Source organism: Protopterus annectens, chromosome 4.part0, assembly GCF_019279795.1.
Source record: "Protopterus annectens isolate FY-2018-M chromosome 4.part0, PAN1.0, whole genome shotgun sequence".
Classification (NCBI taxonomy): Eukaryota; Metazoa; Chordata; order Ceratodontiformes; family Protopteridae; genus Protopterus; species Protopterus annectens.
The window spans coordinates 132,269,339-132,292,944 of record NC_056733.1 but is presented as its reverse complement, the minus strand read 5'-3'; the positions used below and the strand labels follow the sequence as shown (position 1 = coordinate 132,292,944).

The window sequence follows — 23,606 nt, the reverse complement described above, 5'->3', positions numbered from 1 at the left end:
GAGCTCTGAGAAAGAACACAAGCGCATCCAGGAGTGTCTCCTATGAGTAATTCCTGTACCCGCTGCCCTACTCGTTCCATCAGCTGCATATGAAATGAGGCGCATGGACGAGTTCACTATGGAACTGAGGGTAGCAAGCTAGGAGACAACTTTATCTGAAGCTCCTGCAGCTACTGTACCCTGAAGATTATCTCGAAGCTCTTTTAGGAGATCTCTTTGCAGTCTCTTAAAATGGGTGAGATAGTTCAGTGAACGCAGTGCAAAAGTCACTGAACTGTACGTGCGCTTCCCGTATCTATCCATGATCCTAGAATCTCTGTTATGAGGATGGATAGAGGAAGACGTTTCCAAAATCTCATTTTTGGTGGCTGCCACCACCACCATGGCATCAACTGGCACTTCCTTGGTAAGAAAAGACTTTTCCTGGGGGGCAGAAATAAATTTATTAGGCCTCCTATGGACAGGCTCTATGTTGTCCGGAGACTCCCACTCCCTTTGTGAGACCAGCTCCATGAGCTCATCGAAGGGAGGAGACACCCAAGAGGTGGAGATTTGAGACCCGAAAGCCTTCAGGAGAACCAACTTGTCTTCAGTAGGGTTGGAGGACTGCCAGTCACCCCTATGCCGAAGGATTTCTAGTATCTCAGCAAATGAGATATCCTCAGAGGGAGACCGTGGGGACCATTCTAATTCATCCAAGTCAGTATCGGATGTGAGAGACTCCTGCGGGGAGTCTAAATACTTCCTCTTACAGATTCTCTTCCTGGGAACCTCATCAGTGAGAACTTCTGGTGAGGTCTCAGAAGACCAGGGGCCATCCAATGGGGCTTCCTGAGGCTCTGGGTCTCTACTCTTAGAAGGGATCTGTGAAGATTTTTGGGGAAGAGGTAGTCGGACCTGAAGACATAGATGTCTTAGGAAACATGACTCTCCTCATGGCTTTGAAGCCACCTCTGCTCCGATGAGAAGGGACTGCTGGATCTTAGAAAACCATCGATCTCCCCGGCACTGGGATAGTGGACTTCGAACCAGAGGTAGGAGCCAAGCTCATCCAAGCCGAAGCACCGACAGGCAAAGTCAGAACTGACAAGTCAGTCTGACTATCCTCCCTGGACCCCACGGGAGACTGTTGGCTCCTAGACTCCTTGATCAGTGCCAAGGAAGTCCGAGTAAATGGAACCAATGACACTGAACAGGCGTCCGCTCCGAAGGCTCAACGATCAGCAAGTCCAACTCCCCCGGCTCCGAAGGACCAGCATGGCTTGGAGGAGGAAATGAAGTAGATGGTAATACAGTTTTTGGTTCCGAAGCCACTTGGGTCAGAGCCGATAAAAATTTTGCAAACACCGGTGCCTGTAGCAAATTCTGCACCACACAATCCACATCCAAATCGGAAAGGCTAATCAAGGACAGAGATAGATGAATACATGGATGGGGGCACTGACTGGAGGACTGGTGATTTGATACCGGTTCCAGGACTGGGGACCAGCTCCGAAAAGACAAGATGCTCGGCTCCGAGGGTTGTGAAGCCGACGTCGAAGGTTTCTTTGATTTTTTAACTTCCGAAGAAATAGAAGCCTTAAAAGACTTTGAGGATTTACTAGACCTGTCCTGGTCACTCAAACTTTCATGAAAAGACGGTGTGACTAGTCCTCTGTCAGTTAACTTTCTTTTTCTCTCCTGAAGAACCCAAGAAGAGAAGGAATGACAAATGGAGCAGTTTTCCTGACGGTGCAATGCTCCCAAACAGTATACACAATTTACACGGCTATCAGTGACAGACATTTTCTGTCCACATTTTGGACATTTCTTAAAACCTGACTTAAGATGTTTATTCTTATACAGGTCAGCCATAATGGAATATACAGTCTCTAAGAAAAGGTACTGTAGTAAAACAAGACACACCCAAAAAACTATTTCAAATGAAGCCCTTAAAAACTATGGGCTAAATATCCTATTAAACACACACACACAATAACTACTTATCTAAGCACTCTAATATCTATATATCTAAATATATATCTAAAAGCTGTGACAAACTGTCACTGTTCAAAAGCACACAACTACTAATTAAACTAGACTAAATATAACAATGCCTATAGCAAAAATTGAGGCCAAAGAGGGCTATTATCTAATAAAGAAAAGGCACACCAAGGAAAGGGAATACACACAATAAAGCTATAAGTGCTAAGCTAACTCTAAAATAGAGAAGTAACAAGTTATTCAGAAAAATCTTAAGAAAAGAATTTTGTACTGGCCCGAGCTATGCAAGGAACCTCCGATCTATTACAGCAGCAAACTAGATCTGAGGTAACTCTAGGTGCATCATGGGATAGGGACTTGGCCTTGAGCTGTCTGAAGACCTCGAGCTTTGTAGTAGGCCGACTCGGAGACGAGGATCAGCCCCAAACTCATCTGTAAGAATGAGCGGCGAGATAGAACAACTTCACAAAACAGACCTCGTCCCATACCTCTCAATCTCTTAGAGCAAGAAATCATTCTGGACAAAGCCACAAATAATTGGGGACACTTTTTAAATACTGCTCTTCCAAACTTAGACTGTTGACAGAATAACAAATTTTGCAGAGCATGAAATTTCTGAAGGATGAAATCTAAAAATCAAATGTAATGTCTGCTGCTTGCCATTATTTTCTGACTTCAGTCCTCAAATATCTGCCACTGCCAGTGATTTGCCAGAAAACTACAATTTTATGAGAAATGGACCCATAGCAAAAAGCCAAAAGCTTAATTCCCTTCAGTAGTTTCAAGTATGCACAAGCACCAAAATGAAACATTTCCCCCAGCGATCCATCCCCTCAGTAGTTTCCAACAGTGTGCACAAGCACCAGTATGAAACATTTCCCCCAGCGCTTCATCCCGTCAGTAATTTCCAACAGTATGCACAAGCACCAAAATGAAACATTTCCCCCAATGAGCCATCCCTCAGTAATTTCCAATCGTATGCACAAGCAGTCAAGCACCAAAATGAAACATTTCACCCAACGATCCATCCATCCCTCACCAACCAAGAAAGAAAAGTGTACAAACTAGTACTACAAAAAGCACCAAGAAACAAGTCAAGTTTCACAAACTGTTTTTCATTTTGTAATATACGCTCAACCCTAATATGGTTCTCTCAACTTGAGAAAAAAACACTAACAGATAGACCAGTACAACACAAAATCACAAAGCATTGGCGGACACTTAAAACATGCAAACAGGGTCCAAAATTCCTCTGGATCATTTTAATGGACAATAAAAGCCGATTTTCAGTTACCACAACCTTGGTCAAAGACTGATAACAAGAAATGAAACAGAATGGAGGAGAAGATCGTTACCGCATTAATTTTAAATACACTTTTCAAAACATGTAATAGACTATATTAACATTAATTAAAATGACAATACTTTTCTGGGTTTAAGTATAACATTTCTTTCTACAGCTGGTTGTGTTGTGCAGCATCCCTTAAGCTTATTGTTTTCATTACATTTTTAAAAATCATGTAATGCTTGCATATAATATGGTTATTCACAATACTCCGTCATAATTTTGGCATGTGTATTGTGCAAACACTCAGAATTTTACCTTTGACTGTAGTTGCTTTTGCAATTCTAAATTTACTGCAGATGCACATATCTTCATGTAATGAATTTTGGATGAGGCTATCTGGGTCTTTTAGGCTGCATTTTTTTGTTTTCATGTTAGTTCATTTGGCATTTTCTCTGTGTTATAACCTTGCATTTTTATTTTCTGTTTTTACTTCTTCAGAGACAACGAAATCGGGCATCTGTGCATACATTTTGTATAAATTTCATCTTTGTAGTTTGACACACAAAGGAAAACACACACTCCAAATAATGGGATACCCATTTCCTGCTCATAGAAAACGAAGCAAGAAGTGCTCCTTTCCTTCTCTCCACCCATCTATCACACACACACACACACACACACACACACACACACACACACACACACACACACACACACACACACACACACACAGTTAAATGTTGTCTTTTTAAGTACATTCTATGGTTTGGGAGGGTTATTTGCAATATCTGATTTGTACATATCGCAAATGTATTTACTTGCCCATCTACTTATAAAGCAAACGAAATGGAATAGAATGGGGGTCATCCGTTACTTCACTATACCAAGAGTTCTAGCTATGAAATGCTGTTGTTTGGATCTCCTAATGAAAGCCTGCATCACTTCCTACTAGAGTCTTGTCACTTTATAAAAATAACTAGTGGACAGTCTATGCATTGTTATAATAATACTGTATTTCTTTTTAAAATCTAGGCTGTATACATTACTAAATTTTGCCTTTCATTATATTATTTTGATTTGAATGTATTACTCTGATCCTTATTTCCTTACTCAGAATAGCCTGTCAACATTTAATTTTGAAGCCATTGAGGGACACAAAACTTACAATGGGAACATGGAAACAAATGCCCAAAAGGGGAAGACAATGCCTTGTTTGGTGCAATGTCATTATAAATGTTATTCAGAAAGAAACAGAAAGAAGACCACTGGAAACCAAATCTTCTGACCCCGAATAGTATAAAGAGAAAGCAGGTGACAGGAAATGCCAGTGTGACTCACCCCCCCAAATAAAGGCGAAAAATGATTGCATTTCTTTTTGTCTTTCTTTTACCTGAAGGAGCCGGGGAAGAATTGGGTCTGGTGGTGATATATTTTCTCATGATGAGAACGGTCCGAGTCTGATGGCTGCTGCACTAAGTGCACTTACTAGCGATTCGAACCATGAATGGTTTATCTGCAACACGTTGCCATAATTGTGCAAAGGTAAAGACAAACAGAGTAGTAGACACCCCCTCAAGTCCTCAGCCGAATTCCAACAGGCTGGCACAGTCTGCTCATGAAGCTGATGTCATCACTCATGTCCTGCATGTGATGACATGAACAAAAAAATTGTCTAAAAAAAGGGAAATTCAGAAATTAAAGGGGCCACTCAGGAATTCGTGGCACCCAATTATTTTGACCTCAAAACTGGTAAATACTGAAGAATTCGGTACAGTCGAGAGGTATGCTTGGGACAGCATATGATGAAGAACTGATGGAACCAACAGAGTCTGATTTGCAGGACGAGGAATGATTCCCCCCCCCCCCCCCAAAGAAGAAATTTCCTCCCACTGCCAAATGTAAATACTATCTGCAACAATTTTTTTTCAGTTTCCCTGGAATAGCAGCAACTAACCCCAAGTAATGCAGTTTTCCTAAAACTATAGAATTAATCAAATATATATTTTTTCTGAATCTTAATCTGAAAGCTTTCCATAATTTACCTATTACCTTAATTTCGTCTAATATTTGTCCATTGTCTTTTTATATTTTCTTAGTCTCCAAAAGATATTCCAATGATTTTTATTTGTTGTCTATTAAAGTAAAATCCTGCTCTCTAAACAATATATCCAAACCTTTTACTCTTTTCATTATTTATACTTAAACATACCCATCTTAAACTTTCTTCCACATTTTTATAACTTCTGCAATTCACTTAACATTTTGGGTGTAATTACAGCATCATCAGCATATGACAACAAAAAGGCATTTCTACTTCTCATATTTATATTTCTCAATTCAGTATTAATAGATTCCATAACTGCATTCACTAATAAACATATTACAGTCTATACTACTTATAGAGAGCATCCTTGTCTTGTCCATCTTTGGATTTTTATTCCTTTTTTTATCCAGCCATTTAAAATAACACTTTACTACCTTCTGTGCTGTCTTATTTAAGTTTATCATTTGCTTTTCAATAGTGTAGGCTTCCATACTTTTCCATAACTGTTCCTTCAGTATATTATAATACGCTTTGTCTATTTCAAATCCAATTATTTTAAAATTCTCTTCTCCTTCCATTAGATTGCACACTATTTCTTTAATTATTATCAACATTTAAATTTTCCTTTTACCCCATATATTCATTCCATCCATTTCCTTCTAATATTTTTCCAGTCTAACTTGTATTATTTTCATATAGAACTTATAATCAACATTCATTAACATAGTCTGCCTCCAATTACTTATAATTTTACTGTTGCCTTTTTTCCAGATTAATTAAATCACCCCTTCACAAATACTGCCCTCTCTAAAACCTTCTTCCTTCCAATTAATTATTTCAACAAATATTCTTTTCTGTTCTTTCTCCATTTTCTTATAAAATTTATGATCAATACCATCTAAGTCCTGAATTTAATTTTCTTTCACTATACTGAGAATACTATTCAAATCTTCAACTGTAGCTTTCCCCTTTAAGAGCTCGTTTTTTTCTTTTGATACTTTTCTAACCTCCCACACAATTTCTTTCATTCTTTTTTCTTCAAATCTCTACTGTGTTAGTGCTGACACAGACAATGACAGTTATTCAAAGATAAATGGAGAAAGAAAAACTCCAAAGATGCTCATAACACAAGAAGACACAAGCTTTGATGAGAAGTCAGCAGGTTGAAATTCAGTATTATACTGTATCATTTGTACAAAATTTCCCATTTACATCAACCACAGAGGGATGACTTGTGTACTATGCAATGAAATATGGTTAGATTCTGAAATCATTGAAAACTTTTTTTTTTATTTTTGCCATGCACAAGAATGAAGATACAAAAATTCACTCAAGCAGCAAGTAGGATTTATTTAGGTAAGAGCTGTGAATAAATCGGAGATGTTTACTGCAGCAAAAGACAATATTTTTTTCACTAAACACAAGATTATAGATTGAAGCACCCATATATTAGTTGTATCTGTCAAGCTCTGTATAAAAACAATAACTTACAAGATCACAGCACCTTTTATCTTGACTCACAAGTGGTACTTGTCTAAGGACACTAACTCCAGAAATGCATGAACATTTTCCCAACTATATTACCTCAGAGTAGTAGAAATTATATACCATTTTCCAACAGTAACATACCTGAACAAAGATTTTAGGTTTTCAGGAAGTTCAGCACGGCCTGCATATCCTGGATTCATTGTGATGAAAACTCCAATGGTTGGTACAAGGGTTATGATTTCTCCCAAAAAATTAAATTTTTGTTTTTTATAGCGCACTGCATCTTGAATACATTTGACCTAAAAAAAATAACCACATAAAATACCCACATGAACAAACCTATGTCTACAGTAGCATTAAACGGCATTTCATGCTCTGCCTGGCTGTTGGGAATTTTGAGTCAATAACAATAATAACCAACTTAATAAACGTCATGCTTAAAAATTCATTGCACACGCTCTTCTGCATCTGAATAATGGTCAGAATGTTATAAACTATTTCAAAGATCACTGTAATTTTGTTCTAGTAAAATTATGCACATCAATAGTAACTTGCTTATATTTTTAGAGTGTCTGCCACTGCCATATACCTTTCCTAAAGGACTGTAGATGCTATAATGCTATGCAATACTGAAGAGAAAAGTCATGGTACCAGCAGGCTTACATTAATGTTAGTTTCTGACTGTTATAATGTATACTTATTTAAGATAGTCAGTATAACAGAAAATGTGAGAGAGAAAGGGAGACAGAGAACAAGAGGGAGACTCATTAGCAGTATATTTTTTAACACATGAACACCAACCAGTCCTTGATCTGTTTTTTTACCAGCTGTACAAATAGTTTCCGAGACCAAGTAGCATCTTCCTTAGACTTTGGCAGTAGTTGGTGTGCACCCATTTAAAAATGTAAGGCTTCCTCGTGCTATCCTTAGTTCTTCAAGGGAGAATCTGTATTAATATTTAGACCCAACAAACCACACAGAAATCAGATCACTTTATTTTCTGAGAATCTGGCATGATATTTAGCTGTCTATGAGGCAAACTGCCAGCAACAACAGAATATATTATACAGCCCACCACTATATAAGCAAAATGTCCATAAAAAGGAGATACAAATGGGCTTCCTCTTATTTGCTGAGCTACTACATTACAGTCTAATTCACTGCTTGGATGCACAGTGATCTTGAAGCCCCACAGGGCTAGAGCTATGGCTTTTATTTCCTTCACACTGGTTTTCTATGACATCTTTCCATAAGTCTAACTCAACTGATCATAGCATGGTCCTCAGTTCCCAGTCCAGACAGTGAAGTATCTGTAGTCACTATCTCCGTTGGCCAAAGAAGTAGCGTGCAAAATGTCATTGTAAAAAATACATGTGTTCTCATCATAAGAGTGGATATTATAAGGTTGCACTCTGCAATGGACAAATACAAAATTTCCTCTTCTCCAATCCTCATCTCAGTAACAATCTTCTTTTTCATCACCATATTTGGGTAAATACACACCTCCTGCTGGCAGACAGCACCACAGGCTGACCCCTGTAACACTTAGTTCATCTCTTATCCAGTGATAAGCACAATATGTCAAAGAAAAAACAAAAGGCATAATATAAAAGGCTATAGAGATATATACTTCTCTAACTCATAGGACATTATATCCACATCCACTGAATGGATCTGCTTCTGGTAGTCAGAAAAAGACAGGTACACCAATATGGAGGTTTAAGAATAAGCATGATGGTTATTGTACCTAATATGTGCATCGTATGAGAAGGCAGGAGGCAAGAAAGCTATTTTGTAGCAAAGAGCCTATTATCTGTACATCTACTGTTGAGGTGACCCATCACGCAGCTGTACTGTACACATCATAAGAAACATTACTGTAAAAGTCAAATACATATATTAGAATATTACAATGTAATGCAGTTTATATAATCCATAAAGGTGGTTGATCTACTGTATTCTCAAAGTATGCTCTAACCTTGGGGTGAGCATCCAGTTTATAATGTTTTATGAATGTGTGGCTGACTGACCATGAAGTATAGTCTCACTGATACTCAAATCTGATATACTGAATTCTAACCTCCCCAAAAAAGAAGTTATGTAATCACCATAACGTTCCATGTGTGTTGTCCATCTCACCTTCATTCTTAACTGGATGGGTTCGGAACCGATCCTTGGTTCTGACTAAGCCTTATACAAAAGCTTGAGGTCTTCCACTAGCTTGTGGCTGTAACCCTATCCCATCGTGCTCTAGGAGAGCTCCTCAGATTTTGTTTGCTGATATATAATGGGTACCAACAGAAGAAATAAGAAGAAGGTTGGAGAACCATTATACCCAACTGAAAACTGCTCTGTCCTCAAGGAGCTAAAGGTTGGGGGAAGGAGGGCGGGATGTAAGAATGAAGGCGAGATGGACAGCATACATGGAATGTTATAGTGCGTGCGACACCCATGCCCTGGCCCAGGAATCAAGGAGCCTCAATCCTCACCACTAACACCAGTGAGGGGCATCTCATATAGGTGGAAAGGATAACAAATACACACAGTAAAGTGCAATTTCCCTTAAGAGCATACAGAGATCACAGTGAGTCCAGGGCTGGTCGCTCCCTTGCTCTCCAGGTCCCCAATAAGACTCTCCACTGACACAGCTATAGGGCCCAGATCTCAGCCTAGTGGGCAAGCTAAAACCTCCAGCACCCTCTCTGTTTAATCAGTGCTTCGTGTCCCTGCCCAAGTAGCTGACGCACACACACACACACACACGAAGTTTGAGAAGAGTTTATATAACCACACAGACACTTCTGGGGAAGGCTGGCACAGGTTCTCCAGCTGTACCCCCTTTTCCCAAACTATACATTAGAAATCACTGCCACAACCCAGCTAATAATTATTAGCTACCCAAAGGCCCTTTAAAGGGTGTCCAATTATTACTATGCAATATTATTATCCAATTGGTAGTATAACTAAACAGTCAAGGCTTATTAGAGTGACTTGGTACAGGATCACTATATACATGCAATGTACTCTTAGAGCTTAACTTATGTCTACACAAAATAGCCACAGTTGAAAGGTTTTAAAATATTTAATAATAAATAATAAAAAACACAAGATAATACTTTTTCCTACACAGTGCTAGTCAAGAGTTCAGAGATCACCAAGAAATACTTAAAATAATTCAGTAGTACAGTTCTGACATCACAGAAAAACACTTAGTCTAAACTTTCTAGTGTCTAGCTATTTCTAAGAGAAACCACAAGTCTAAGATAAACTTACATATAGAGCAAAGCAGAGTGCTGATGAGTTGGATGGTCAAGACAAAAATGCTTAATGCTCTCTGATTCTCTCTGTTTTTAAAAATCACATTCCTGGTTCACATTACATCATACTTCACACTTCCCTGGGTTCCCAGGCTAACAGAAACTGCATTTACATTTTTTAGTAAGCTCACACCAGGTCAGGAAGCAAAGCCATAAAGGACATTTATGCATGCAAATTCTGGCCATTAACTCGGGCCTTAAAACAGTAGCAAGAATTCCTTCACCTAGACATGCCGGAGCCAACTTTAAAGATCAAAGACAGTCATAAAATGCTTGACTTAGCTTCCTTACAGCAGAGTGCACTGTTGTTACATTTTTGCAGTTCCACATGTAACATTATTTGTACCATTTAAGACAACAAGCCTGTGGTTTACATTAATATTTACAAATGACAGAATTATCTATAAAATTCTATCTGGCTAGGCTGGCAGCCTTCACAGTGAGTACATAACTACTTTATGTGATGTTGTCTTATCTCGCCTTCATTCTTAACTGGTTGTTGGGACAGAGTCTCTAGTACCATCTTTCCTGGGTGGCTCAAGGGAGAATATATTTCAGAACAGTGGACCCGAAGGAGGCCCTGTTCCTGGAGGCCAAATCTACTTTGTAATGAGTGATAAAGGTATGAGGCCTTACCCATGTTACTGCTGCACAAATGGTATCAATTGGAAGTCTGGCTCGAAAGGCAGAAGAGGTTGATACAGCCCTTGTAGAATGACCTTTTACTTTGACGGGAAGCTCTTTGTTTTGAGATTTGTAAGTAAAGGCAATACAATCTGATATCCATTTTGAAAGAGTGACTTTTGATACAGGAGCTCCCTTCTTGATGTCTGAGAAGTATACAAATAATTGATCAGATTTTCTGTAATCCTTTGTCCTGTGTAAGTAGAAATGTAATTGTCTATGTGCAATCAAGTTGGTGTAGCATGTACTCTACCTTGTTGCCATATTTTGGAGAAAAGACTGGATCGATTCAAATTCGATTCCAAACATACTTTGGGTAGAAAGGATGGATTTGTTCATAGAGATACTCTGTTTCTGTACAAGAGCATGTATGGGGGCTTTATTGACAATGTTTGTAGCTCAGAAACTCTTCTTGCAGAAGTGATGGCTATTAAAAAGATTGTTTTCCAAGTTAAACATTTTAGATCACAGGATGATGCAGGTTCAAAAGGGGGAAAAATCAAATGGGATAAGACAAAGTTCAGGTCCCATGGTGCTGGAGGGGTTTTAATGGGTGGTCTTAATAACATAGTGCCCTTAACAAAGGCCTTACAAAGTCTGTGTGACATCACATTAGGTGCTGATTCACCTATATGAAAATTAGATATTGCTGCTAGCTGAACCCGAATGGTAGCTGCAGTTGCGCATTCAATGAAAAGCTTTGCCAAAATTTTGAGAATGGAAGCTCTAGGGGCAGAAAAAGGATGAATGTGGTTATTCAGAACCAAGGAAGAAAGTCTCTTCCATTTGCTTAAATACAACTTTCTCGTTGAAGCCTTATTAGACGAGATCAAGATATGTTTCACTGATGAAGAAAGGCAAGGGAGCCTGGCTATATTTGGAATCGGAGCAGCCAAGCTGTCAATATGAGAGTTGGAAGGGAGGGGGTGGAGCATCCCTGATTATCAGTCATAAGGTCCAGAACTGGGTCCACAATCCATGGCTCCTCCTGGAGATGAGGCCAAAAAAAGAGGAACCAAATTTGATGAGGCCAGTATGGGGCGACGAGCATCAAATTGCTTCCCAAGGATTTCTGAAGAAATTTGGGTATCAACAGAAAGGGAGGAAAGGCATAGAGGAGACCCGAGGGCCAATCGTGAGCAAGTGCATACCTTGGTGACTTCCCCGTTGGGGGGATTAGGGCAAAGTAGCTGCTGCATTTGGCATTCATCTCTGTGGCAAAAAGGTTGCAGCAAGGCTGGCCCCATTTGCGGAAGATCTTCTCCACTACTTTTTGTTTTAAGGACCACTCATGAGGAATCAGAATTGCCCTGCTGTGTTTGTCTACTATCACACTGGTTTTCCCCAGAATGTGCACTGCTGTCAGAAAGCGATGGGAGGAGGTCGCCCACTGTCTTACTCTCAAGGCCTCATGACAAAGGGGGTTAGATCTGGTCCCTCCTTGTTTGTTTATGTACCACACAACTGACTTGTTGTCTGTCTGTACTGCAATAGTTCCCAGTGGAAGAGAGTCCTGAAGTGCTTGCAATGCTAGGAGCATTGTTCTCATCTCTAGGACACTGATGTGTGAATGAGCCTCATGATCTTGCCAAGTACCTTGGACTGTCCCCCCCAGGTAATGCCCCCCACTCTATCTGGGAAGCGTCCTTGGTCACTATAGCCAAAGGTTGTGGGAGAACAAAGGGTCAACCTAAGGTCACATGAGTAGAGTGAAGCCACCAACAAAGGTCTTTCTTGCAAGATTTTGTTATAATAATTTGGTGAGACATCGGTAGTTCCTGCATGGACCACTGAGTGAAAAGTAGCCACTGAAGGATTCTCATATGCAAACGTGCTAATGGAATCAAGTTTATTGCAGGTGCCATGGTTCCCAAAATCTGCAGGACTGTTCTCGCTTGTACTTTCCTCTTCGAAAGTAGGTTTTGGACCTGATGTCGTAGGACTTGAACTCTTTTGGGGGAAGTTTTGCCATCATTTTGGTTGTATTTAGATCTGCCCCTATAAAAACGATATGCTGAGATGGCAACAAGGCAGATTTTTCATAATTTATCGTGATTCCTAGGTGAGAGCAGAGTTGCAAGGCACTGTCTCATGCTTCTATGAGTAGATGCTCGGTAGTGGTAGTTAGGAGCCAGTTGTCTAGATATGGAAACACTTAGAATCTTAGGCATCTCAATTAAGCCATGACCACTGCCATACACTTGGCGAACACTCTGGGGGCTGTAGTGAGACCAAAGGGCAGAGCTCGAAACTGGTAGTGACCGTCTCCCAGCCAAAAGCACAAATGATTCATGGATCGCCTGTCCATTTTTATGTGGTAGTATGCATCCTGGAGATCTATAGAGCATATCCAGTCATCTTGTCCAAGAAAAGGGAGTATCGACTGCAGTGTTACCATCCAGAACTTTGAATTTCTTACCATTGTATTCAATTTGCTGAGATTCAGGATGGGTCTCAGTCCCCTGTTTTTTTTGGAAATAAAAAGAATCTTGAGTAAGTTCCGGATCCTATTTATTCTGTGGGGACTGCCTGGATGACTCTTTTTTTCTAGCAACTTTTGAATTTCTAGAGTTGCCTGTTCCCTCTGACTGGGTGGAACATCTGAGATATTTTTTATGTTTAGTATGGGAAAGGAAAAGGGTATGGAGTAACCTCTGGATACGTCACTTTGTATCCACTTGTCTTTCGGGATTTTTAGCCAGGCTTTTGGGTACAAAGATAAGTGACCCCTGACTGCCTCCAGAGATGGGCAGGCAGGCCTCCTTTCAGGAGCTTCCCTATCACCCTGATTTTGTGGACCCCCCCATTCTGCTGCAAGGTCGGCGTCTTCCATTACTGCTTCCTCCTCTGCCCCTGGGGGAAGGATCACCATGTGTGTCAAGAAAAGCTCTCTGGGATTTTCAGAACTACATCTTTCCCCCCTTTTGACCTTTTGGATAAGGTCTAGTAGGTAGGGAAAAATGGACTCCTACGGCAGAGAGAGTCTTCCCTTCATGTTCACACCTGGTCAGTGTCTCTTTAACTTTTGGCCCGAAAAGGGACAAGCTGTCAAAAGGGGCATTAATAAAGACAGACTTAAAGGGCTCCACAAAGTCATACAAACGCATCCAGGAATGTCTCCTTAGGGAAATTCCTGAACCCACTGCCCTACTGACGCCATCCACTGCATAAGAGATAAGAATCATGGAGGAGTTGACTACTGAATTTAAAGTGGAGAGCTGAGAGGAAACTTTTTCTGATACCCCTTCAGCTACAGAACCTTGGAGAGTGTCTCCTAGCTCCTTCAGGAGATCTCTTTGAAGTCTGGTAAAATGTTAAGATAATTCAGTGATCTGAGTGCAAATGTCACTGAAGAAAAGGTGTGCTTTGTGTACCTGTCCATCATATCAGACTCCTTGTTCAGCAGATAGACAGAAGAGGACGTCTCTGAAAGCTCCTTTTTTGTGGCCACCGTCACCACCATAACATCTACTGGGACTCCCTTCATAAGAAAGTTTTAATCCGCAGGTGAATGAACTTATTTGGCTTCCAAGAAATGGGCTCCACTGAGTCTGAAGACTCCCACTCCTTTTGACAAACTAAGTCCATAAGTTTGTTAAAAGGCACAGACACCCAGATGGCGGAAGGGTGAGACCAGAAAGCCTTCAGGTATACAGACTTCTCCTCAGAAGGGTTGATGGGCTTCCAGCTGCCTCTCTGCTTAAGTATTTCCAAGATGTCTGCAAAGGAGACATTCTTAGAGGGTGACTGTAGGGACCCTTCCGACTCATTGAGGTCTGTATCAGATGTGATGGACTCCTCTGGGGAGTCTAGATGCTTCCTCTTGCATCTTGAGAGATATCCTCAGAAGGGTATTCTGAAGAGGTTTCAGAAGAGATGGTTTCACCCAGTGGGACATCCTGAGGCTTGGGGTCTCCATATCTCTGTGGAAGCAGTGATGCTGAGGCAGACACCAGTGCCTTTGGGGAAAGAATGTCTCAACCTGAAAGCAGACCTGTCTATGGAGACAGCACTCTCCTCATCACCTCGAATGTCCCCTGACCCCACTCCTAAGAAACTCCTGGCTCCGAGGAACCAGAGGGCATCCCCAGAACTGAGGGGGTTGGCTCCAAAGCAGATGCAGGAGCCGGGCTCACCCGCATCGAAGCCCCGAAAGGCAAGTTTGGATCTGACAACCATCCAAACCTGACTCCCCTCCCTGGACTCCACTGGATGTTGGCTCCTAGAATCCTCAAGTTCAGATGGAACCGAGGATATCAGATTGGTAGTCAGAACCGAAAATCCAGGGGTAGGTCTTGGCTCCGCCAGTTCCACTACAATCAGTTTGAGACATTCCATCTCTGAAGTTGCAGATTGAATCGGAAGAGGAATTGATGGTGAAAGGGTAGACTTGGTCAGCCCAGAATCCCTCTGGGTTGGAGTCGACAATAGTTTGGCAAGCACCGGTGTCCTCAAAAGCCTCAGCACCACTCGATCCACATCATCATCAGAAAGGATACTAAAGGACCAAGAGGAGGGAGCAGGAGATCTAGCTGATTGCAGCAAAGGGGATCTCAAGATAGGAGAAACTGGCTCCAATTCCAGGGACCGGCTCTGTAAATGAAAGTTCATTGGCACCAACACATAAGTAGCCAAGGAAGAAGATTTTTCAGACCCAGCAGTTTTCGGCTCCAGAGATGTTACTTTTGCCAATTTTTTAAGTGTCTCTGATTGGCCACTAAAAGAGGATGACCTCTTTCCTGACTTCTTGGACTTAGTTGAAAGAGATTTGGTCGATTTAGAAGTACCCTGACTTTCATCAAGAGCTTCAGTGAAGGGGTCTTTAGCAAACCTCCTAAAATTAGCTTGTTTTTCATCTCAAGCAGCACTCTGTGGCTGAATGAGGAGTGACAAATAGTACCAGATTCCTGTAAATGAACTGCCACAAGGCAGTATACACAAATAGTGTGACCATCAGTAAGTGACATTTTCTGGTTACACTTTCCACATTTTTTGAACCTAAAGGGTTTAGTTTCTTTGGGTTCCTTAGACATGTTTGTATATAACCATAACAACAACAACAACAATAATAACAATAGCTAACCACTACAACCAATATAAAGTAAGGCTAGTACTATAACATTTTTTTAAGCACAACAAAAAGAGAATGATACTCAGCAGAAAGGCAGCAGTTCTCTAACTTAAACGAAGCTGCCTAAAGTTAGAAGAGGAGAAAAATAAGCCCTCTAACCGAAAAGGGCAGCGGCAGCCCTCTAATTTAAATGAGCTGTTGCGTAAAGGGGGGGGGGGGGGGAATCACCCTTCACAAAAAACTCTCTAATTTAAACGAGTCTGTTAATATTAAACCAAAGAAGCCCTCTAACTAAAACAGGCTTACGGGAGTAAATTTAAGCTGGGATAGGGAAAAGGCCTAGAGGGAAAAACGATGGCCAAAAGCAAAAAAACAACCACAGTGAACACTCTAACACTAAATAAAGTATCTAATAAACTCTAGAAGTTATATGCAAAGTACCAGAATAACAATTATGCAATAAACAAGTAAAGAAAGTTCCACTTAGCCAGACCCATTATGGAAGCACCTAATCTTGTTTCGCAGCAAACGAGATCTGAAGAGCTCTCCTGGAGAATGATGGGACAGGGTTACAACCATAAGCTAGTGGAAGACCTCGAGCTTTTGTATAAGGCCGAGTCAGAACCAAGGATTGGTTCCAAACTCAACCAGTTAAGAAAGAAGGCGAGATAAGACAACATCACATCAATGTTTTATTGTACCTAATAAAAAATGCAGTTAGTGAAATATACCTTTTCAAATGATTCATGTGAGGCGAGACCTTTTTTCCCCTTCATCAAAGAAGAAAACAATTGGTTATTTGGCCTAATTAATAAATTCTATCCCCTATACATAACATCTCATAGCTCTATGAAAATCCATGCACTGATTTTTTTTCCTCTTTGTTTTCCTGCTTGAAATAGAAAACTGGAAGCTGAAATAGATTGTTAAAGTAAATTCAGATGTTACCTTAGGTATAAAGGAGGGGTTGATTATTAAAGGCACCCTTTCCTTTATGAAGGCTCCTTTGTCATTAGGATTTTTAATTTGAAAATATTTCTGTTGGAATTGGCAGCTGTTAGAAACATAGGGTGGTATTCATAGTAACTGTGCTTATGCATAGCTGGAATTTGCTCAGGTTCCACCTAAGTGCAGCATTGCCATGATTCATAGACACATGCTGTGCTTAAGTGCAGTCATCTTAGTCAGCTTTTGAAAAATACATGTAAATAATACAATAATGAGATGTGGATGAGGAATGCCTACAATTTATGTCAAAGTTATGCAAATGAGGCCTTTTTCCACCTGTTTGCGACTCATAGTCACTTTCTATGCACCTCTGCACTTTGAAATTGGCGAAGATGCTTGTTGTAGCTGCGAGCCTGGCTATTTCTCATTGTGAGCTGCTTGTCATGGCTGCCCCAAAACCATAGCTGCTCAGCAGAGCTTGTCAGCTGAGAAGAGGCAGATATAGGCAAAGACTGACTCATTTAATTTTGCTTGCCAAAAAATCCTTAATATATTAGGAGTGGACAAGGATATTGTACGGGCTTCAGTGAGTTTGTAAGGCCCACAGATGAGGACTGGGAGAATGTGTGTGTTTTTCTATACCTGTAGACACCAGAATATCTATAGCCCTCACTATACTTACCATGGGGACCTGGGGACAGTTTAGGTATTACTCAGGCTTCTGCCTCAAGAATTCTTCAGTAGTTCTTCAATATACTCATGGCATGTGTGGATCAGTATATTTTCTGCCAGTGTCACCTCAGGACCAAGCCTGAACCAATAGAGCCTTCTATTTGATGGCACACTTTCCTGAGGTGCTTGATCTGATGGACTGCATCCATTTTGACATTAGGACTTCATCTAGACTACAGGGGGATTAGCATCAGAAGAAGAAGGTCTACCATTCAATCAAATGCCAGGTAGTGTGCAATACATATGGGTGCATCACTGATATATCAGCCAAGCAGCATGGCAGTGCCCATGATTCTCACATATGGCACACAAGCTCACTCTACCCCCTTTTCCTGCATGGTAGGATACCCTATGGTCAACCTGTCACTAACTGGAAAGTTTTTCCATCATAGTAATTTTTGTAGGTATAAATAGGAAAATATTTTGCTTGGCTGTAAACACCTCTTCTTTTGTTATGTCTGCCCCACTTTCTTTTTCTTTTGTAGGTGATGCAGACTACCTACTCAAACCCTGATTGATGACACCAGTCTGTAATCCTAGGGCAGCTGCTGAGGTATGCTTCAAAACTGCCCTGTCCCAGACACACATTGTCAAGTGTTTGATCTGCTAAAAGCCCATTTCCGTTGGTTGAGTATGGGCCTGGGGTATGACCCTATTGCTGCATGCAGAATGTTTACTGTATGCTGCATTCTGCACAACATGATTATGCACTTATCTGGTACTCAACTGCCCTATGATGGCAGTGCAGTTACCACTGTTGTTCCTTCAGCCAATTTGGTGGAGGCCAGCCGATGGTAGTATCATGAGACTCCATGCAGCAGGCTTGTGAACATTACACAGCTGTGCAGGTAAACAGGTGACATCTAGTCCACCATCATGTGCCATGAAGTTCAGATACTGGTACCTTTACTGTAGTACTACCTAGACTAAACTTGATGCATGCAGTGTTAGCTGTGGGCTATGCTACCATAGTGCATAGCATACTGTTACCGTACATAAGATATTTTCATTATTATTTAAAGAACTGTTTTTTTCTGCACAGGTAATGGGTTTCTATATATGTTTTGCTTGTCATATCTCCACTCTAATGCCTAAATGTCAGCTGTGATCTGTATGGTTAATCGTAAAGGCATAAGGAGAAATGAAATGACTCATTTACATACTATGCTCATATAAAGTTATTCTGAAATATTTTCTTGGTATAGCAAGGATGCACCAGTACTGTTCAGTATCTGCCATGTTTGCAGGCTACATTGCACATAGGAACATAAAGGAATGTGTATTGCTATACATACAGAACACAGGACACATTTTTCAGGTGAGAAACAACAGGTCACGTTCTCATTCTAGTCCATTCTGCTGTTGTTTTACTGTCTTTCAAATATAACACTAAAGTCATTCACTTGTTTAAAAGGTAACTACTGGATAAGTACTACTGCTTTGCTTTACTGAATACTGATTTAAAAATTATTTGTGAGATGCCATGCATGTGTAGTATTGTACACTACTGTATAGTACCTGCTTAGATGAGACTGCATATCAGATTAGACAGTTATTTCATTGACATCAGTCCTGTGTGTAATCATCTGTGCAGTGTTGAGGGTGAAGTGGCAACAGTACTAGTTTCAGTGGTAGGATTTGTTACAGTAGCAAATGCAAGTCCTTACTTATACATCCCTCAATGCAGTACCCACAGAATATTATTTGAAGTAATACTTTTCAGAACTAAATAAACCTCCCACAATAAAGGTTTTTTTCTCATTATGCACATTATCATAACTGTTTTGCACATGTTGTAAGTAGCTCTACATTTACAGCCATGCCTGAGTTTTATCTTTAAAGTATGCAATTTCATTATATACCCAAGGTGCTATGCACAATGTCCCCTAATGATAATGTAGGTGATGTGCCACCATATTGCATATAAGAATCATCACTGCACTGACCCTAGCCTCCACCATTTCCAGATATTAATGAAATTTTTCAAATATACCCTCCAGTACTCTAACTATATCTATCTGACTATCTACTGGTAGTGGCTTGTGCCTGAACAATGTCATCGCATGTCTGCTGCTGAGCAGTCAATGCCTTGCATGTCTCCCGTGCTAGTTGTGAGATATGTCTCGCTTGGCACCCCTTTGCTCAGGCTTCACAGCTGTAAAGTCTTCTTGAATGTGCTCTTGTTGTTCACATGAGACTGGTGTTGATTTAAGTGCTATTCCCCCCTCTTCTAGTTGCAGTATAATATCCTCTTTCAATTGACTGTGTGAGCCTGTGTCACTGCATATGGAGTTATGTACTTGCTATGGGTGGGGGGGGGTCCTGTGAGTACGCTTTACAACTGTGCACCACTGCTCTCAGGCTGTGTTACGAATATGAGATTTGTGTCATCACTGTTGACAGCCATGGTGGTACGGCAGTAGCATTGGTACCTCACAGCAAGAGGTTCTCCCGTTCGATTCACGGCTTGGCTTGGGAGTGCCTTCTGTGTGGAGTCTGCATGCCCTCCCCGCAGTTGGGTAGCGTTCAAAAGACATACGTGCGTAAATGGGCATGCCTTCGTTTAAGGTTGGGCATCGAGTTGGCACCTCGGTGTTTCGTAAAAATCTACTGCCAATCATTAGCGGACCGGAGTTCCGCTGTGGCAACCCCTTACCAGGAAAAAGCCGAAAGATAAACAACATTGTTGACAGCCACTGTGCTCTTAACGTCAGTCTGTTGTGCAGGCACAGTATTTATTTTATTTCACATTTGTTGACTGGGAAGTCCAACTGAGCTTGTGCCCTTTTTCAGCGAAGGCCTGGAGAGAAAAGCTCCACAGTACAATTAAGCAAGTAAAAATTTCACAGGATTGTAGTAAAATACAATAAACACAAAAAATGGATACAATAAAAACTTTTTAGCAGATGTCCAATACAGTACAATTAGGAAAACTCAGCAACAGAGGCATTACATCTAAGTAAGAAGTACTGAGGCAGGTGGTGATAAAGTGGCAGTAGTGGTCTATTATTACATTCATAGTAGTTTGTTTGACATGTTACAGTTTGAATGCTGATAACATAGAAAATGTAGTAGAAAGAAGGATACAAGTTGCAGATTACCAGAAGCTCGGAACAGAAGGGGTATGGAGAGCAGTAATTGATAATCAATGAAATATACAGGAGGTTATTTTACATAGCATAACTGGAGGAATGGAAGATGTAGGAAGGAAAGTGAGGAAGGAGAATATAATGGAGGAGAGAGGGAAGGTTTCAGGTGGGATGATTGCATTGACAGGTCCAGGTGCTGTATAGGTAATTTCTGAGAGTTTTCTTGAATTCATGAAAATGGATAATATTTCTGAGGGTTGTGGGAAGCTTATTCAATGAAAGACCAGGAAAGTAGCTCTAGAGGTTTTGTCCAAAAGATATTTTAGGTTTCTGAATCTGTAAGAGGCATTGGTTTGAGCGTCTGAGGGAGCATGGGAGGTTACAGAGGGAGACAAGGGAGGATATGCTAGGGCAGGAGGAGGACTTGTTTAGGATAGAGTAGATAAGTTGAGTAAATAAGAGTTGGTTAGGAAACTCTAGCCAGCTGAGTGTTTGGACAGCATGACAGTGGTGTGATTTTGCAGGCAGATTAGCTGCAAATCTAGCTACTTTGTTGTAGATGGTTTTGAGTTTGGAAAGTAAAGAGGACTGTAAGTTAGAACTTGAGAGCTGTAGAAGAGGTTAGGGAGAAGATAAGCTTGGGTTGCCAACATCCCGGCAGATAGGTTCAGTGCTAACTTTACCCCCCTCTCACCCCTAAAGGGCCCATATCTATACAGGAAGAATGCAGAGTCCCTGTAATCACAACTATGCAGGTAAAAGATGCACTCTCTAAAGCCAAAAACATAGCATCCATGGGACCGGACAACATCCCATGCAGCGTTTTACACGAACTTCAGAACGAACTGGCTCCCCACCTAAGCAACATGTTCAATCATAGCCTCACATCAGGCTTTGTGCCCACTGAATGGCGCACAGAAAGAGTTATCCCACTCCACAAAGGGGGAGCCACCACTAATCCTGGGAACCATCGCCCTATTAGCCTGACAAGCCTGGTCTGCAAGGCCATGGAACGTATCATCATGGAACTCATAAACAAAAACATTGGTAATCTCGAAACTCTGAACCCCACCCAGTTCGGGTTTGTGAAAGGAAGACCATGCCTCCTAAATCGACTTCTTTGAGGCAGTCACCAAAGCCGTAGATGAGGATAAGATGGTTCACACAGCCTATCTTGACCTCACCAAGGCTTTCGACATCACCAAGGCTTTCGACACCATTCCCCATTCTGGAATTATAGCTAAACTCACTAAACTAGGTATAAATCCCTAAGTCGCAAAATGGGTTGCCAACTGGCTCACTGGACAGAACCCACACTGTAAAAGTTGCAGACTCCAAATCTGACTTCAAACCAGTGACAAGTGGAGTACCACAGGGTTCAGTCCTGGGACCTCTCCAGTACTGTTCAGTATCTGCCATGTTTGCAGGCTACATTGCACATAGGAACATAAAGGAATGTGTATTGCTATACATACAGAACACATTAACACATGTATTTTTTGATATATATATATATATATATATATATATATATATATATATATATATGTATATTTATTATATTTATATCAATTTAGTAAACAAATATATTTATTATATTATTATTTATAATACTTATCTCCCAATTTTTTATTTATTTTTCAATCCTTAGAATGGATTATATGTTATTAGATCTATTGAGTTCACTAAGCCTTCTCTGTGCCAAGTTGCTTTAAGAGATATTTATTTTTTAATTAATCTAATTAGTTTTCAACAATGTAATTGATGCATCAACTTTGCATATATAAAGGATGGTCGAGTTAACATTTTTTCAGTACTCTGATGATGCCCTGATGTTAACGGGTGAAAGCGCTTAGTACCACTGTTTTAATATTATTTTTGTATTTAATAAAGCAGTTCACGCGGTTCACTGTGTGGCTGTATTTTCTTACCAGTTTTACTCACTTTCGGTTCGGTATATGTGGTATTATTAACTACCAGTTCAGCACAGATGTGGGCCTTTTCTTTTAGGTTATGGATGTAACCAAAGAATACCTTATGAGGAAGCTGAGGAAGCTAATTTGGATTCGTAATTTGCTTTGGAGGACTTCACAAGAAGTCTTATTTGCTTGTTTAAGCTGAGAAGGGAGTGTTTCCAGTTTAGGGCTCGCTCCCTCTTACTCTTAGACAGCAATTTCTTCCTCTTATTGTAAAGCCTTTTGATGGCAGCTGTCCACCTGGCAGGTTTGCTCCTCCTTGAGGAGTTTGTTTTGGTCCTATCAGTTGAGTCAATGCAATTATACAGGTGGTTGTATAAAGCACTGGTGTAGAACTTGGCATAGCTGCCAATTCCATCAGAGGTGATGTGCAGTGAAGCTATTTATACCATCCTGTAAGAGGTTATAAACAGTTTTGGAGAAGTTTTTTACTTTAGTTGCTGCTGGGGGAGTTAGGTGTGATAGTTACTTCGAATGAAACTGATAGGTGGTCAGATCTCATCAGGGAAGACATCACAGTGGGGGTGCTACAGTGGTCCCTCATTTTGGTAAGCATCAGATCCAGGATATTGGTACCCCTTGTGGGGGTGTCAACCAGCTGGCCCAGGCCACTGGAGTTAGGAACCTTTGGGCAAATGAGTTTGAGCTCCAGTAATTTACCCAACCAATGGATGGGTAGTTAAAGTCACCCAAAACAATGGTGTTCAGATATATCTTGACTCAAGAAGATCCAAGTAGGCAAAGTGGGTGTCCTGTTTTTCATGGAGGAGGTCCTGTAGCTGGCCATGACTTGAATAGAGTTCCTAACAACAGTTAATTGCATCTGAAGTATCTCCATGGAATCATACTGTTTAACAAATCTGGAGGAGTATTTATCTTTAATAAATATTAATACACCGCCTCCTTTAGTATTCATGCCTTCAGTTTGTGGTCTGAACATGTCAAATGAGATGTAACCAGGTATGGCTGGAGTACTCACTACAGCC

General features: G+C 40.7%; 1 protein-coding gene across 1 annotated transcript in view; it reads right to left on the bottom strand.

The window, feature by feature from the left end:
- LOC122800226 (dynein axonemal heavy chain 17-like) overlaps positions 1–23,606 on the bottom strand; it is a 17,083,451-nt gene that overhangs the window by 7,693,242 nt on the left and 9,366,603 nt on the right. The window contains exon 39 of the mRNA XM_044069720.1: positions 6,945–7,102. Coding sequence (XP_043925655.1) covers positions 6,945–7,102 — 158 coding nt within the window. The remainder of the gene's footprint in view (positions 1–6,944; positions 7,103–23,606) is intronic.